The 19,241-nt window shown below is 42.6% G+C and overlaps 1 protein-coding gene and 1 long non-coding RNA gene across 11 annotated transcripts in view; one reads left to right on the top strand and one right to left on the bottom strand.

Moving 5' to 3' along the window:
• Positions 1–19,241, top strand: part of dlg1b (discs large MAGUK scaffold protein 1b) — a 75,557-nt gene that overhangs the window by 3,144 nt on the left and 53,172 nt on the right. For all 10 annotated transcript variants that reach the window (XM_058417871.1, XM_058417877.1, XM_058417873.1 and 7 more), the window contains exons 2-3: positions 231–362; positions 7,941–8,107. In XM_058417871.1, the coding sequence (XP_058273854.1) occupies positions 231–362; positions 7,941–8,107 (299 nt within the window). The remainder of the gene's footprint in view (positions 1–230; positions 363–7,940; positions 8,108–19,241) is intronic.
• Positions 11,205–14,541, bottom strand: LOC131370543 (uncharacterized). Its single transcript, XR_009207432.1, has 3 exons — positions 14,328–14,541; positions 13,783–13,921; positions 11,205–11,438 (listed from the first exon to the last, which is right to left on the bottom strand). It is a non-coding gene; the product is annotated as an uncharacterized LOC131370543 (long non-coding RNA).

Here is a 19,241-nt window from a genome sequence, read left to right as displayed (position 1 = left end):
GTCTACGACATAGGGTGTATCATAGCTCTGTAGCTGGCTGGATGTCCATTTAGTCCAGACTGTGGGCTAAATGCTCCAGGATTCTCTTGGTATGATCCAGAATTGTGTCATGATGAAAGTCTTCACAAAATCGTTTTTTTAATAATGTAATTTGAAAGTGTGATGTTACTGGCATGATCCGTATCTGAAATTTGTGTTCGTGACTGACCCTTTTAACGGTCATCCCTCAGATGCTCAGCGGGCCCTGTTGCTCCTGGAGGAATACCGAACAAAACTCAACAACACAGAGGACCGACAGCTGAGGCACTCCATCCAGAGAGTCATCGACATCTTCCAGAGTAACCTCTTCCAGGCACTCATAGGTACCTTTTATTTCTTTACATTTCCCCGATGTAACCTTCAGACTAAAAGTAAAATAAAGTAGTTACCTGATGATTTTTAAAAACACTGAACAGCCTGAACTGCTACGCTAACGTCGCCTTCCAAATAGGATGCAAATGCAAGCCAAAAATATGCAGTTTACCCAGGAGGGTTTTACTTCAGGCTGTCTGGAGAGTCCAAAACAACACATCATGAATTATAGCACAGCGCTGTTCAGGTCTGGATTCTGATTGGTCAGAAGGTGTTGTTAATCGGTTCTATAGGAAAAGTTCACTCGGAGGGATAAAAAAGCGGCAAGAAGTCTGTCTGTCTGTCTATCTTTTTATATAGCTGTCTGTCTGTCTGTCTATCTGCCTGCCTGTCTATTTATATAGCTGTATATCTATTTTTATATCTGTCTGTCTCTATCTATCTATCTATCTATCTATCTATCTATCTATCTATCTATCTATCTATCTATCTATCTATCTATCTATCTATCTATCTATCTATCTATCTATCTGTCTGATCTTTTATGAAGGAAGGAAAGATTCCCTTCTCCATTCTGTCCTTCTTTCACTTTCTTTTTTCTCCTTTGTTTCTTTCTCGCATCCTTCCCTCCACCCACCTTTCGTCTCTCTTTCCCTCCCTCCTTTCCTCCCTCCTTCCTTCCAACCTTCCTTCCGTTCTACCCACCTACCTATCTTCCTTTCTATGGAATGAGTCTCCGGTGTCAGGGCTTTGTAACAGTCAGAATTAAATCTGTAACATAACCGTCCTGACATCTTAAAGACAGACGAGTTTTTGCTTTGTGCTTATTAGGCAACAGTAACAAGCTTTTTGTCTTATTCCACTTCAAAAAAAAAAGGTTTATAGCTGCTGACTGTTTATAGCTGCTGTAATGTAAGGGATAGCAGGAAGTTTCCTTTTCTTCTTGTGTTCTGCAGCTATAAATGGATAAAAGTACATGGTTTTTCTCTTTAATATGCAGATATAGGCGAAGAAAAGAATTCCACTCTGCTGTAATGTACGTGTGGCGATAATAAAGGCTTAAATTTTTCTTTTTAATAAATAAAACCAAGCAAATTTTTTGGCAAATTGATCTGGTGTTAGAGAAATAAAGTGGTCCAAGGCATGCAGTTACAGAAAAATAATCAACCTCCATGTGGTGACGGGAACTCTTGATTGTTTTCCTATAACCACACACCCTGGAGTGATTAATGCCTTACACATGGAGTAATTACAGATCACGTGTAACGAGAATATTGGTTGGCATTTGCTAGGGAGTTTTACATCATCAAACGGGGAGAAAACCTGAGGCATTCCCCCATCTGTGCCCTGTGTTTAACTGAATTTCACACACAGGCGTCGGGTTATAAAAAAGTCCTATAATAATAGCTCAGGGTCACTTGTGCTGTGAGAACGGCCGTGATTTTCAGAGAGGTGATAATTCGGTGCAGAGTAACTAGGCGCCGTTCACTCGGGAAACCTGGACTGCCGTAGTTTCTACCCGTCTCGGACCCTGTGAAAACCACGTGAGCTTGGGATTGCTGTAAAATTCACCTTTTCTCCCACACACACACACGAGCAAGCAGAGACTCGTCCTGTATGACTAACACCGGTTTATTCCAACAAACGTGCCGTGGAAAAAAAAGCGAGTGCCAGGAATGCTGAGCGGCAGGTTTGAGTTTGCCGGGGGTCAACTTCCTGTCTCGACCACAAACACCACCTCCCTCTCTCTCTTACTTTCAGAAATGATGCCTAATTTTTGTATTTTTCTGATTCTTTTTCTGATTCTGTTCTGTATTTACTTGCATTATTTTACCTTCAGTATGTCACAAGCACGAGCAGGAAAGATCCGGGCCATTTTGTTGGCGCTGGTGTTCGTCACTTGTAACAGGATTATTTATTTATTTAGCTTTATTGTGAATAATAAGAGCTTTAACGCTCGTAATCCTGAATATATATGACAGCTTTGAAAGAGTCCTCAGTTTATTTAATGAATACACTATTGCATTATAATCTTCTTTATGCAATTAAGGTGTCTTATTTTTATTATTATTATTATTAACCAGAGTGAGAAAAATGGAATTGTAGAAAGAATTCCAGCATTTGGGACCGTGTATAGACACAGTGCACACCGTTCGCTGCCTTAAGTCTCTTATCTCCGCTTCCCGGAATCACGGGTCGTGAACTGAAGCGAGTTACTGAGCATCGATTATCTAATGTTCCAGCACGCCTGTAATCAAGTGTTCGGTAGCGTACTGATCCACTTACAGGAGGATTTATTCTCCTGCGCTCTTGTTCTCATAGCGTGGTCAACACTAGCAGACATTCGCTCTTACACCTTCGCTCTCGCGTCTCATGAATTGATGAACATCGCATTCGAGACACGGTTCTCCGATTGCTTTCTCTCTCTGAAATGTGTGTCAAAGGACAAACATGGATGTGTAATCCGTCAGCAGGCATGATTACTCCATTCCTAATCCTACTGATTTACTGCAGAGAGCAGAGATGTCGTACACACACTTCACCGCATCACGATCTACACACACTGCAGGTCAAGCAAGCTCCACAGCAAGCTGCATATCTTTGATGGACAGCTTCATAGCTGTTTTAAAACTTTAAAAGGAAGTGCAGGGTCAGTTCCTGGAGCAGGTCTGGAATAGATAAGGATTAAAGGACAAGGACAAGATAAAAGTGGTGTAGTGTGAGCAGCACAGCGATTCTGAGATCTACTGTCCACTTTGTATCCAGAAACCTTATAGCTCATGCAAGAGAGGCATAACTAAATCATCACACACTCACTTCTGATTGTAAAGCTTTGTGGAAACGTTTAGCATCTCAAGCCTTTGTGGTTTCTGATAAAAGCTTTTATAAAGGTAGGCTTTTAGACTGAGGTGAGCGCATCTCCGATCACGTCTTTGTTACACCATGAAGAATGGTGGATAACGATCGCACAGTCTCTAATCACTGGATCATAAATTAATTTCACACTACGCAATCAGTCCGTAATAACGCTCCGGCCGTGTGAGGAGCAGAACGTCTCCACTCCTTCACCTGGCTCGGGGTTTCTTCCCCACAAAATAGCCGGCCTTGTAATTATTCACAGATTGTTTGCGGTCGATGGCAGGAGATCAGTAGACAAGTAAGGTTTGAGGACTTCATTAGAGTTTATGTACTGATGATTGAAGTTTTATGCAGCTCTGTAGGGGTTGAAGTCAGAAAATAGTGCTGGTGCAATGATGCAGATCAGAAGGAGGCATGGCCTGAGTGTGTGTGTGTGTGTGTGTGTGTGTGCGCACGTGTGTTGGTTCCAGTGAAGGAGGCTTGACCTCTGTATGTTTGTTTGTTTGTTTGTTTGTTTGTTTTTGTGTGTGTTGGAGTCCCAGTGACTGAAGTGTGGCCTCTGTGTGTGTGTGTGTGTATGTATGTGTTTGTGTGTGTTAGTCCCTGTGAAGGAAGTGTGGCCTGTGTGTGTGTGTGTGTTTTAGTCCCAATGAAGAAGACATGGCCCATGTGTGTATACTGGTTTCTAGTGAAGAGGCATGGCTCATGCATGTGTGCGTGTTTTAGTCTCAGTGAAGGAGGCATAGCCCGTGTGTGTGTGTTAGTTTCTAATGAAGAGGCATGGCCCATGTGTGTGTGTTGGTTTCTAGTAAAGAGGCATTGTTAATGTGTGTGATTGTGTGTGTTTTAGTCCCAATGATGGAGGCATGGCCTGTGTGTGTGTGTGTTTCTAGTGAAGAGGCATGCCCTGTGTGTGTATTTGTTTGTTTGGTTGGTTTGCAATGAAGAAAATGGCCAGTGTGTATTGGTGCCCACTAAACGAGTTGAGGCCTGTGTGTGTGTGTGTGTGTGTTAAGCCCAGTGAAGGAGGTGTGGCCTTGGTGTATGTTAAGTCATGTGAAGGAGGCGTGGCCTCTGTCTCTGTTCTGAGCTGTTAGCACAATGTAATGGATCACAGTGTACTGTATGAAAACAGCTCTAGGGCCTGTTTATGGGATAATTTGATATTAATTGCTGAATTAATGTGATTGTTAACAGAGTATTTCTGTTATTTTATTCCTGTCATAAAACATTCAATACTTCATATTCTAGTGTTTGGAAAGATGACTCCATCTTGTACTTGCTGTAAAATGAGCTGTGATAATAACCACTGGTAATATGTATCCTGTGTAAACTAACATGTCGTTAAAGATTCTGGCACTCTGGACATAACCGTTAAAGTCCGGGTGTACAGAGGAAGGTGGGTGAGAAGGTGACAGTGGTGGTTTTCTCCGGTCACAAAATTTTCTTAACCCCGAAGGGTTGCTCTGGGAAAAGGGTAAGAGGAAAGACGAGCTGACCGACGTTGTGAAATTCCAATCTTGTGGTCAGCGGCCAATTTAATCAAGACATCAGTTCTGCAGTGTTTTCTAGCCAGCCTCACCGCAGAGCTCTCTCCAGAGGGACATCAGGAAACATGAGACTCTGGAAAAGCTGGGAAGCAGCACACACTGATAGTGAAAGTGCTTGTTTTGACTGGAAGATGCGAGACTCATGGAATCTTGTGGTTTGAATAAACTCAGTTACAGGCCACGAAAGAATAATGTTTGAAACATGGTCTATATTTGTCAGGTATGTTGTGAAAGCACTGACCGATTTTTAAAACGGCTTCAAGCACCGTGCTCTGTGGAAAACAGGAATCAGTGATATGGTCACACGGTAGCATCACCAGCGTGTGGCGGCCTGGGAAAACCCTTCACATGGTGGTGTTTTGACATTTTCTACTATTTATAGTCTTGAAATGAAATATGTTTCAATCTGACAAGAGTTTCGGATCAACAAGGTTCCTCTAAAGACATTCAGCTCGTTGTGTCCGGGCTTGTCGCGAGCGTGTGACGTGACTTTTGCTGTGTAATCTGGACGGGCTGTAAGGGATGTCCCTGGTCACGTTGGCTCTCTGATCCTCATCCTGTTATACAGTCTGTCTAAACTAATCACTCGCTCCGTCTTACTGCTGAGGACCAGACGCTTCGCTCCGGCGTCTGACACGTTGCTCATCGAGTCTCTGTGGACGGAATATCAGATTTGTCACTATGAAACGTCCAGAAATGTCACTCAGGTTTTCAGATTGGAAATTTCAAACCAAATGAAATAGCATAGAGAGAGAGAGAGAGAGAGATAGATAGATAGATAGAACTTTATTGTCATTGAAAAGAACAGGTACATAGCAACGAAATGCCATTTAGCATTGACCAGAAGTGCAAATAGTATTAATTGTGCAATGAGATGAATTGTGATGTCATGATAATTAATTCAAAGGAATAAAATAAATCCAGGAAAATGTGTGTTTATAGTTTTTCATGACAGAAATCCCAGTGTTTTATAAAGCGGCCGCAGATCGCTCGCTTTCAACGAGAGCTGCCGACATCACTGACAAAGATCGGCGGCGACTAGATGTGGGCATGTCCAGCAATGCGGAGCCACCTCAATGCAGCAACTACCGATGGGAGCGAAGACAGTAGAGTAGATCGCATGAGATTTGTGGCAGAGATCACACACTGCTGCTCCTTCAGCTCGAATCATATGATGCAGATATACGTCACATTTTAGCGGCGAGAAAACGGATTTGTTCTCAGTAGTTGTGCCACCTAGGTTACTATGGCAACCGGTATCGGGGAATGCCTATTTCGTCTTAGGTTAGAGTATTCCTACCTGATTTTACCTGTTGCACAGTGTCCTGAGACACACTACAGGATCATAAGACACTCATCAGCTGAGCAGAGAGTTCAAGTCACGTCAAAGACATGAGATCATCTATTTATCGGACACGTCAAAACATTCCCAAAAGGCGCACAAACGATAACACAGTTTCAGAAATTCGCTCCTGTGAAGCTCGCACTTTCCTGAGACTAAAATATCCCCCGCTAGAGCTTTTCTTAGCAGCTGTGAAATCACCTGCTTAGAGATTTCCAAGAGGAAGCCGTGCGTCAGGAATCACCTCCACCCAGAAACGTTTATGCTTGTCCCCTCCCCTGTATATTCGCCCTCACGTGATCCGAGGTATATTTTCAGCGCGGTCCCTAACGGCACGACCGTATCCTTCTGCTATTTATCTCTGTGGTGTAGCCGGCGGCCGAGGACCGCCGAGGTCACTTCCTCTTCCTCTTCGTTTAGAGAACTAACTGCTTCACTAAATCACTTGAAGAGTATGGTGTTTTAAAATTTTTAGTGGTAATCAGTTCAGTTGTTGAATATGCTCAAAAGCTTCAGAGTGTCAGAGACGTTTGTGTTTAAATGTTGTGTTTGTGTGTGTGTTTTGGAGTCAGACTTTGTTTTGTTTGCGACGGCGCAGCGGACGACCTTTATAACCACTCATATGAAGGATTAATGGTCACTCTTGTGTAAACACTCGTGTGTGTGTGTAATGCACTCAAAGCTCAAAAGTCCAGACTGTCACCTGATTTGTAAATACAATGGATGCATTTTCTTTTGTCTTTTATTTTATATGTAAAAATGATGCTATGCAGACATCATTGATACATTTATACTTATTTAATGTGATGCATTATTAACACAGGTAAACATACAATACACTTTTATTCAAGGCAGTAAGAGTGCGGCTAATAATAATATTTACATGTCATTATTCCGGGTGTATCATCATCATCCTGGATCCAAGCGAATGCCGTATTTATTAAAACACTCAACTTAACAAAAGATGCGCACACTCTTCCATTTTGTTACATTCAGTTGTTTTGTAGATTGATATTAGAAGTGTACACCGATCAGGCATAACATTATGACCACCTGCCTAATATTGTGTTGGTCCCCCTTTTACTGCCAAAACAACCCTGACCCGTCCTAGACTGTGTATTCTGACACCTTTCTATCCGAACCAGCATTAACTTCTTCAGCAGTCTGAGCAACAGTAGCTCGCCTGTTGGATCGGATCATACGGGTCAGCCTTCGCTCCCTATGTGCATCAATGAGCCTTGACCGCCCATGACCCTGTCGCCAGTTCACCACTGTTCCTTTCTTGGACGACTTTTGATAGATACTGACCACTGCAGACCAGGAACACCCCACAAGAGCTGCAGTTTTGGAGATGCTCTGATTCAGTGGTCTAGCCATCACAATCTGGCCCTTCATCAAACTCAAAGCTCAAATCCTTACGCATGTCTTTTTTTCCTGCTTCAACCACATCAGCTTTGAGGACAAAATGTTCACTTGCTGTCTAATATATCCCACCCACTAACAGGTGCCATGATGAGGAGATCATCAGTCTTATTCACTTCACCTGGCACTGGTCATAATGTTAGGCCTGATTGGTGTATCTTGAAGAAGGGTTTTGTGTACTAATAGCTGTAATAAATGTCACTGGAAGTCAGGTTCATACAAACACGGGTAATTACTACATGCTGTTTCAGTCTTAGACTAGTGTTTTAATCCTTGCATAGTTCAAACTATCATTTCTGTCTTAAATCACTTTATTTCTGTTATGTTTATGTTGCTTTCAAACCTACTGCGAGATCTGTTGTATATTTTAAAAGCAAGATTGCTTCAAAGTCATCTTCCCTCCCTGCTTCTGACAGATATCCAGGAATTTTACGAAGTGACCTTATTGGATAATCAGAAATGCAGCAGCGAGCCGATGAAAGGAAACTCCGGGCCGACCGCCATGAACCTGTGGGATTTCTCCAGCCTTCAGAGTCCGACAGGGACATCAGACACCATGCCCAGCATCAGCACCAGCATAGAGGTAGGAACCGTGTGTGTGTGTGTGTGTGTGTGTGAGAGATCCATATTTAATCCTGTGAACACTACTGACTACTCAACATCTGCTCTGTTAGCCCGGCGCTTGGGATATAACGCTTCTGGTTTCTTTTTCTTGGTCCAGAAAATATCACACTCATTTTCACAGAGCCGTCGTGCCAGCTTCACACCACACACACACACACACACACACACACATGCTCTCTTTCTTCAGACTGTTTAAATGTAACTTGTATGGCACAAAAAAGTCCTAGACAAAACAAACTGTCATGTGAAAATATTTTGTTTGTCTGTGTGATTATAGAAGAGAAATGACAAATGGCTAATAACTGAGTAGCACTAACTAGCCCCTATGCTTCTCTTTTTCTCTCTCTCTCTCTCTCTCTCTCTCTCTCTCAAAATCTGTTGAAAATAGAGTTGAAAAGGTGTCCAGTGAATCTGCAGATAAATAAAAATGACTCAATCTGAACCTTTGAGTTCAGAAACAAAGCTAAAGTGGAGCTGAAGCGTCTCAGTTACGTAGCTTTAACACCGAACCCTCGTCACTCTCGCTGCTAATTGACTCAACACACATCCAGAGAAAATCATTCCTCGTCTCATTCCATGATTCTTTTTTTTTTCTTCCCTCTCTTTCTTGCCGTCTTGTGATTTTCTTGTCAGCAGTGTTGGCACCTCTACATCTGGATTGAGCAGGGGGAAGGACGTCAGGCTTCACAGCTGTGCTAAATAACCACGAGTGGGACAGGAAAAGTACTCAGAACAGGGCAAAAGGGCAGTCGTACACGCTGTACAGGGGGCAGTTCTGCCGTCTCTTTACAGAGCGCGGCGAGTCCATCTGCACAACCGTCACACTTCACAAACGTATAAGGCTGTCGGGTTACTGTGAAAACACACACGCACACACACACACAGTGAGATTAATCCTTCCTGTCCTCAGACGAGAGCTGTACTAAAATTAGATTTGACTCGCAGTCTCTCGCAGAAAACACACCAATTTAAACCCGTGACATCTTTCTCAAAACACTGTGTCTGTACACACACACACACACTCTTCCAACTGTACGTCTTCCTCAAATCAATACCGAAATGTTCTCAGTCTCATAAACTCCACAGGTCCAGAAAGGGAATTTTTATTAAATAATAGTTTCTCAGTCTCTCTCAGATGTTTTATAGTTCATTTTTATTTTTAATAAACCATATCAAGTCTTCACATGCGTCTCTTCAGAAAGCCGTAGCGTTCTATGAATATCTAAAGTCAACAGTTAGCATAAGAGTGTCATAAAGTCTCCACAGGTTTTCCTCAGATTCGGCTCGAGACGCGTCGCGTGACGTCATCTTCAGCCGAAGCACTCTTCCCTTCACGTGTGGATCATGAGTACAGCTCTCGTAGAACGTCGTTACAGATGTGTCTCAATGCTAAGAGTTTAGAAGAAGAATCCTGTGCTTGTGATTTTCATCACTTCATGGAGTTTCGAGTGGGGGGGGGGGCTGCAGAAAAATCAAGTGAGAGGAGTGTGAACGCAGGTCATTCCTGGTGTGTATCCAGTGTTTCGTACGTCACCGTGGGTTTACATCTCAAGGAGAGCTCTGGAAAATGTTCGAATGCTGTAGTTAAGTTAATTGTATAAGGCATTGTTAAATGTGTGTGTGTCTTTCCTTCAGTTTAAATGTCCTCTTTCTCTTTCTCTTTCTGATACGAAACTGCTAATCTCAGGACTCTCCTCTTCTATATGAAATCCTCCATGTGCTCGCTAAAGCCAAAGCGTCCTCCGGAGAGCTGGAGCGTGTAAGTATTGCCTCCGGTGCGGCGTCCCTCACGGTCGCATGCTGGGCCCATTCGTCTTCTCCCACTCGTTGTTGTCCTGTTCCGTGGAGATGGGCTGCTCTCCACCTCCCTCTCTCTCTCTTTCTCTCTCTCTCTCTCTCTCTCTCTCTCTCTCTGTCCCGTCACAGAGAGGCTCATGTGTCACTCCATTCATCCGGGCTCGGCTCAGAGCCGTGTCCGGTTCCTCAGGCAGGAGGATGGGGCGGTTCTCTCACGCTTTTTATTAGCAACATTCAGGTTGTTATTTATTTATTTATTTATTTATTTTTTATTGCAGTGTTCATATCATGATCGTCTGATGTTCTCATTTAGCTCATGGAGCTCCGTTACTGACCTGCATGTGTCCTCCTTGTTTAAGGCTGTTCATGTTTAGCTGTGTTTTTAAATACGATTAGTTCCTTTTAACTGTTTGTGTGCCGTAGAGATGTGTAAGTGTTTATGGCTGAAAGAGACTAGCTTGGGTTCCAACAAATATATCCTACATCTTATTACATCTTGCATCTATCCAACTAGTCCTACCCACCTGTAGTCTCTCTTTTTTATTATTTTTATTATTATTTTTATTATTATTTTAATTCATTAATTATTATTATTATTATTATTATTATTATTATTATTATTGTTAATAATAAATTTAGTATTATTATTATTATTTATTTATTTTTATTTTGTTTTACCATTTTTGGTAAACATGGGGAAAAAAACAACAACAATAATAAATAAATAAATAAATAAATAGGTAATTTTTCTACTTTTTTTTTTTGCATTTCATCGGTTGCTCTTTGGTACAACGTGACTCTTCGCTGATCATATTTTGATATTCAAAAATTTTAAAGAATAGGAAATGGAGGCAATGTAACTTTTAAAAATTATTTTTATAATTTGTTTAATATTTATTTATTTTTATTACTGAGAGAGAGAGCAAAATCAGACTATACTCCAGAGTTTTAAAAGAATACATTTATAAATAAATTTACAAATAAATAAATAAATAATCACTTAACTATTTATTTATTTATTTAGATGGTCAGATGCTTGCGTTTCAGCCCATCATGATTGTGATATTTCCTCCTCTGAATAAAGACCTCATTGCGTCCTGCATCTTACAGAAGATCCGAGTCTTGCTTCTAAAGTGGGCAGACTAATTCACACACATCAAATATTTATCCTGCTGCTTTAGGGACAGATTCGAGCTGCTCTCCGTCAGTCGCAGCACTTCAAACACCAGTAGTGGAGCACAGACTGCAGGGCTGTAGGTTTGGTGCTTTAAGCATCGAAGATCGAATATAAAGCATGTTTCCGTGCCTTATCCAGGCTTCCCAGGTTTTTGACACTGTGTGTTTGTGTGTGTGTTTGTGTGTCTGTGGAATGTAGCCAGGGACTTTGCGTTTAAAGGCTGTGTATACAGAACATTTCGATTATTTACGTTTATTCGTATGACCGCTCCATGTCGCGATGTTGTACATCTTCTGTTGTAGCCTGTACTGCCGATCTGTGTGAAAGAGAGGTAGAGGAAGTGAGAGAGAGGGTGAGAGAGAGAGAGGGGGGGGGTGCTTTTTGAGACAGTGTGTGGATTGGAGGTTTATTCTCATCAGGGTTCCCACTTTGACTCCAGTTCAGTTTTGGAAAGGAAGCGTCTGACCTCACTAACATTCTTGTATCTGAATGAACACAAATCCCCACAGCCACGCTCCATTCACGCTCATTCTAACAGCACAGAGGGAATAAATACATCTGGAATTGGATCTTCAACAGGTACATAGACCGATCAGGCATAACTTTACGACCACCCGCCTAATATAGTGTTGGTCCCCTTTTGCTACCAAAACAGCCCTGACCCGTCCTGCACTGTGTATTCTGACACTTTTCTGTCAGAACCAGCATTAACTTCTTCAGCAACCTGAGAAACAGTAGCTCGTCTGTTGGATCGGATCACACAGGCCAGCCTTCGCTCCCCACGTGCATCAATGACCCTGTCGCCAGTGCACCGCTGTTCCTTCCTTGGACCACTTTTGATAGATACTGACCACTGCAGACCGGGAACATCATCATCATCATCATCATCATCATCATCATCATCATCATCAGATCATCAGTGTTATTCACTTCACCTGGCACCGGTCATAATGTTCTGGCTGATTGATGTATATGTGATGGTCAGGGGTGTAGATACTTTTGGCCATATAATGTATCTGCCCAGCAGAACATACATTTTCATTTGCTGGGTAATTTCAAGATCCGCTGCATGACCCACATCAGAAGTGTTTGCGCTAGCCGGATTAATTAACGCTTACGGACGATCATTCACAGAACATGTTGAGAGAATTAAGATGCTAAATAATCTCAGACTCGATTAATAATACGTGAGGGCTGAAGCGTCGGTCACCGTCTTACTGACTGCTTGCTGAAGTTGAAAACATGGAGGAACTTTCCTAAAGGCAGATATTAATGTGCTTCACTACATCGGTGTGTAATGCTGTAATACTGACCACTAATCAACATCACTGATGTTTCTGGGCAGCAAGGTTGTAAATCAAATCATGCTAGCATATTGACACGTGTTAATGATTCTCGGTACTAATGATATCACTCCTAATAACGTCTTTAATAAAATTTAATTTAATATTTTATATACCTAGTGGCAAATACAAGATGACACTGCTTTTATCTTAAACTGTGGGGAAAAAATCCAATCTGGCAACCCAGTCTCTCCTGAGATGTATTGCAGCCAGGAGCACGTTTTTTTTTTTCTTTTTTTTTTTCTTTTTTTTTTCTCCTCCCCCTCCCCTCTTTCACTCCTCCCAAAAACCCCCCTCAGTGAGGTGAAGTTTTTACGGGCTTCCTCACCGAACACGCGGACCATGTTTGCCCCAGTTGGATGGGAGTGGTGGTGTCTTTATGGTCCCCCACACACACACACTGAAGTAGCGAAGGCGTGACATGAGATGCTGAGCCAGAGCGCTGCTTCTGTTCGGTCCCATGCGAGAAGATGGACTGCATTTGCATCGTTACCACTAAGGTAAGCCCTCGGCTTCGTCCCAAACCACATAATACTAGGTAGTGTGTCTCTGTGGCTGGATATTTTAGCATGCAGTGTAGTGCAGGAGTGTGCAATTTGGGACGAGGCCACAAGACCCGTAACTGCTTCCTCGGTCACGGTCACATGTCGTTTTTTTTTTTTAATTATTTATTCTTTTTTTATCTCCATTTCTTCTTTAAAGTTGTTTGGTCGGCAGTTATTCGTAAACCTGCGCCGATTTGTCTCCTTACATTTTGCATTCTCCAGCATCTACTGATTCATGTTTGTGGTTCGGAGTAGTGCTTGTCTTCCTTTTTTTCCCCCGGAGTTAAAAATAAACTGCCATCAGTTAAGATAAAGCGTTAGAGGTGGAAATGAGGACGTGCGAGCTCACGACGCAGGTAACGGGGAACAAAGTATACAGGAGAACCGTTACTGGTGAAATCTTCTCCAATTAAAAACAAACAAACAAATAAACAATACTGAGATTTGAGACCCATTCTGCATAGATTAGTGACTGAACTAGTTTATTGCTGCACATAACAGGAAGTCGATTCATTTGATGTTCCACATCGTTAAATGTAACCGTAAATGGATAAAAAATTCCCACTGCTGAGGTATAGAAGGAATGAAAGCACTTAGTGGAATCAACATGGGGCTGTAACAGGAGCTTCATTACGTTACCGTGTTGTTGATTTTTTTCTCTTTAACAGCACGCCCCTACAGTCGTTCATTAAAATCCCAAAACAAAAGAAAGGACACACTATTCAAAAAATACCCAGCATTCCAGCTTGTATTAGGAATTAGACACTATTACCCTGAAGAAGGATTTCGATCCAGCTGTGTTCTGTGTTTGGACAACATCTGGATACTCGTCCGTCCTCCTTTTCACGCTTCGATGCCCCGGCAGACGTGTCGTGACCTCTAGCGCAAGGCCCTTGACTTTGAGCGACATCCTGCAGAAAGATAACGATGGACGTTAAAGTCAGCGGTCAGTTTTCAGACTGGTGGCCAGATCGAACCCCAGGACTGCTACAGAGCCACTCTTGTGAGAATATTGACTCTGAGTCATGACTGGAGGAATATGGCAGATCCTGTGAAGATTGTGATCACATTAATCGTTCTTGCTAGTTCCCGCCCTCTAGCTAACACTCTGTGGGTTGTTATGGACCGTACGGCGCGTACATAAACATACATTCAGTTCCAGGGAGAAATGCCTGAGAGTGCGCTAGCATGCATGACTAGCATGAGTGGGATCCCAGCGGCGTGCTAGCAGAGTGGAGAGTCTGCAGCAGGGCAGTTCAGTGTGCTACAGGTTTTTATTACTCACTTCACCTACTACAGAAATATAACATTACTCACTCAGCAGAAGGTTTATTAAGGATCCGTCATACAGTTCAGCTGAAGTGGATCCCAAGTCTGAGTGCAATGGAGACTCGGATTTCAATCTCTCTCTCTCTCTCTCTCTCTCTCTCTCTCTCTCCTCTTCCTGTGAGGTCTCCTGGTTGACACATTCCAGTTGTGAGTTTGCTCAAGTCTCCTCTGGTGCATGGATTGCTCTGTCCTAAGTACAGAAATTTTGTGGGTCTTTTTCTTTCTTTCTCTCTTTCTCTCTTTCTCTCTCTCTTTCTCTCTTTCTTTCTTTCTCTCCTTCTTTCTCTCCTTCTTTCTTTCTTTCTCTCTTTCTCTCTCTCCTTCTTTCTTTCTCTCCTTCTTTCTTTCTCCCTTTCTCTCCTTCTTTCTTTCTTTCTCTTTCTCTCCTTCTTTCTTTCTCTCTTTCTCTCCTTTCTTTCTCTCTTTCTCTCCTTCTTTCTTTCTCCCTTTCTCTCTCTCTCTCCTTCTTTCTTTCTCCCTTTCTCTCTTTCTCTCCTTCTTTCTTTCTCTCTTTCTCTCCTTCTTTCTTTCTCTCTCTCTCTTTCTATCACACAGACATAATATTCCACAGGATTTACACTAAATTCCACAGGATTTCGTTGTTCCCATCCTCACTGTGGATGTATGAAATTGTGGAAAGCGAAGTCTTTCAAGAGGCTGCAGTAAAAGCCAAACCGTGGCATAAAAATGAATAGCCCCATTAGCCGACGCGCTCCCTCACACTCGGGGGAATTTCTTATAGACTTCCATTTTCTCTTCACAGCCCTCTAATGATGTTAGCAGTGACTGCCGCTTCATCCCAACTCCAAAAAATTACCTACAGGAATGTGCTTTCCTCTCATAAACAGTCTGAATTCATTACGAAGCGCTTACACTGAAGCCGCAGCGACGTCCCGGTGTTGTTAATGCGCAAACGACCGTTTATGTTAGCGCTAGCCTGGCCAGAGGCAGATGAAGATCATTAGAGACGACGCTCTTTAAATAGCGCTCTTTAACACAGCTGTGTGCGAGACGGCGCAGCGCAGGTCGAATGTCACGCCACGTAGCATCTCTCTTCATCTAAATGAGTGACTCTGATCAAATGAGTGACTCTGTCAATCTGATCTGAGCTGCTTTTACACTTTCTGCCAGATTTCTCTTTCGTGATGCAGTAAATAACACAATTATATGCAGTTTGCAGTGGCTACTCGTGCATCTGACATCCAAGTCTTTCCATATTTTATCAGGCGTCACCTGTCATTTTTGCTGCATCAGTGCGCTCATCTGGAATTTCTTATAAATTATGAATTCTGATTCACTTCATACTGTGTCCAAGTCCAGAGATTTGACAGTGCTACAAGCTTCAGATTTTGAATTCTAGAGAGTCCTGATGATGATGATGATGATGATTGATGATGATGGAATATAATTCGGGCATCGTTTAGACATTCTGTGATCCATAATGTTTTTTATTAACTATCCACATCTGTAGAGATTGGTTTATTCAAACAGAACCCTGGTGCGCTCTTGTCCTTATTGTGGTTCTTCAGACAGGCGATTGTCTGAGACCAGTCTTTAAACCAAACCAATTAACAGTAAAAAGAAAAGCGATTTGACCTCCCAGTTCAATCCCATTCGACTCGGAATCAAATTGATTTGACTCGGAGTCAAATTGATTTGACTCACCAGCACAAAGTGAATCAGATTGTTTGTTTGTTTTCGGTTGCAGCTGCGTTGTTCTCCATGCTTGGGTTGCTTGTGTGATTTCCATGTGTGCTTGGAAAAGCTTCATTTATCTTTTCTGTGTTGAAAGGAGACTTTCGGGCCTTCAGTTTTCTCATCCAGATTATTAAAGGAAATTATGAAGTTAAACCAAATACAAATATCAGATTCACCGAGTCAAGATGCCTAGATTTAGAAGATATTCCAGATATGTTCCCAGAGTTAAAAACGTGATTCAGGGTTCTCTGAAAGTTCTTATCTGTATAGTTTCAGTTTTCCAGTTCTCCCTGCAGGGTTGGAGCGAAAAACGATTCAGAAATCAATTTCAGAATTCAAAATCAAAACTTGCCTTTTCCACCCTTTTAGCTCACATCCTAGTTGCTAATATGCAAAATTCATCAGTCATTAAAATAATTTTACCGTATAAATATTAACCAGCAATGTTGTCATATTTAATTTCCCCGGCCTCGACTGGATCTTTAAAATGACTCAGTAGAACATTACTGGTTTTAAGAAAGAGAAAAATTTTAGTCAAAACAAACAATAGATAGCTGAGTCATTTCTTAAAACTATTTTTTTTTCAGCATTTCCTTTTTAGGTGTTAGTTTTGTGCCGTATATAGTACAGGTTGTGAAAACGGACTCGGACATGTATTACCGGTTTTCTGTTAGAACTCGTGTGGTGTGTGTGTGATTGGGATGTATATTTCCAGACTAATCCCTCTGGGCTTAGCGCCGACTCAGTAGACTGATGCTAAGGGTGTGTCTGTGGTTTAGAGAGGGCAGCTCTCATGTGGTTCGCATGCACCACATTTCACATCTCAGATCCATTTCAGAGCAGGGTTCAAATACTGGACATCTTCAGAAACCTGTTTCATTACCAGATCCATACAAAGTCCAGAATTCTGCTAAATGTGCTGTTGTGTAAACTCTGCCTGAGGCGGCTGTAGCTGATCTTTTGTTTGTCAAGCTGTTGCACAGGCTCCATATCTGGGGACTTGAAGGGATCGACAGCTTTTCTTGTATGCTAAGAGCTGCCACCTCCGCTGGGGGAACGGTAATGTACCTCCTGCCCTCTGATGCTCACACAAACACACACACGGGTGTCATGGGACCTCGACCTCGCTAAATAAGAGTGCTTCCAGTGTTCTGTTAAACAACAGATGCTGACAGGAACTGTGAGGTGCATGAAATTCGTTCCTTAGAAATGTTCTGTAAGGTCAAGACTGGGACAAGCAAGGGGTCAGTTATCATTATCAGGGGCTTTATTGTCTTCTAGTTTGGATTGCTGCTGAAACATGTTTTGTCTGCGCTTGTAGACCTGGTTAACAAAACGCTCTTGAGGTTATAACGTGATTTTCTGTTTTACCAACAATTTGAAGTTCATTTTAAAAGATATTGCTTGGTTGAAGACCCCACCTCCTTCAGTGGGCTTGACAGGCACATCATCTACACCTTCTTCACTGGGGCTGACACATATACAGGCCACGCCTCTTTAATTCCACAGAAGACATGCCTCTCTTAATGTTCTAGCAGACACCTTCTTGGGCACCATCAGGTAGGGAGTTCAAACTTCCTTCGTTGGAACTGACATACGTAGAAGCCACGCCTCCTTTGTGAGCACTGACGAGCACATAGGACGTGCATCTTTCATTTCACTGAAGACACGCCTTCTCAGCAGGCACAGAGGAAACACCTACTTCCCTGGGACTGTCATGAATAGGCCACGGCTCCTATTTGGGGACTGAACAGCAAATAATCCACCTCTTTAGTTCACAGAAGACATGCTTCCTTTAAATATTACTAGTAGATACCCTTTTGAGAAACAGCCAAGCACAGAGACAACACCTCCTTCATTGGAACCGACAGGCATAGAAGCCACGCCTCCTTTATGGACACTGACAAACACAAAGGCCACACCACTTTATTTCACAGAAGATATGCCTCCTTTAAATATTGCTAGTAGATACCTTTTGAGAAACAGCCAGGCACCGAGGCAACACCTCCTTCATTGGAAACAACATGCATAGAAGCCACGCCCCCCACTTTGTGGGCACTAACAAGCTCGTAGTCCACGCCTCTTTCATTGAAAATGTTAAAAACAGAAGACAAGCCTCCCATTAAATGATACTGGCAGACACAGAGGAAACACCACCTTCCCTGTGATTTGACATGTATAGGCCACACCTCCACAGAAGACACGCCTCTTTTAATGTTACTAGCAGACACCTTCTCAGGAACCAGCAGGCACAGAGGCAACACCTATGAATAGGCCACGCCTTCTTCTCAGGGACTGACCAGCACATAGGACACACCTCTTCATTTTACAGAAGACACACCTCTTTTAATGTTACAAACAGACACCTTTTGAATAACATCCAGGCACAGAGGCAACATCTTCATTGGAACTGAAATGCAAAGAAGCCACACCTCCTTCAAGGGGACTAACAAGCACATAGGCCACACCTCTTTCTGGCAATCCTGCAGGCACCGAGACAATGCCTTCTTCACTAGGCCTGAAAATCACCAAGGCCACGCCTCCTTCTGGAGTGACTTCTGGAGCTTTCTTAGTGCTGAAGATGTTTTGAGTCAGTGGTCTGTGGCTAATCAGGGGATTTAACCTTGAACTCGACAGAAAGAAACCCTTGGGGGTATTTTGCCATCTGTGACAGAACACCCTTCATGGTCAAACTCTAGCACATGACTGAGAGCTGCCCAAAGCCTTGTATCAGTCCCAGATGCTGAGTTAGTGATGTAGGCGTATCCTCACTTGCTCATTGGGGACAGATACTTCTGGGACATCCATACGCCAAATAATTGTTCAACTAACCTGAAATTAAACAAGAGCTTCCCCCAAGCAAGTAATAAACAGTAATGAAAATTAAGGAGCCCTAATCTAGGTACAATTTATCAACAATATGTCAAGATTGACTGTAATGTTTTAGCTACATTAGCATGTGCTGACTCAGCGCTGGTGTCCTTTTGGTCAGATGAAGATGAAGACTCCTCAGTGGCTCACTGCTTTCTTAGGCAGAGCGCCACCATGTGACCAGTGATGACGTGGAGGGAAAAAAGAAATTATAACACAACAGAGACACACACTATAAGCCCCGGAGCATTTAAAACTGACCTCGGTCTCATTCCTACATGATGCAAATGGGTTGAAATTCTTGCACGCTCTTAATAGTGAAAAATATGAATC

This window comes from Hemibagrus wyckioides, linkage group LG20 (genome assembly GCF_019097595.1).
Source record: "Hemibagrus wyckioides isolate EC202008001 linkage group LG20, SWU_Hwy_1.0, whole genome shotgun sequence".
NCBI lineage: Eukaryota > Metazoa > Chordata > Actinopteri > Siluriformes > Bagridae > Hemibagrus > Hemibagrus wyckioides.
This window is presented reverse-complemented; position numbering and strand designations above follow the sequence as displayed.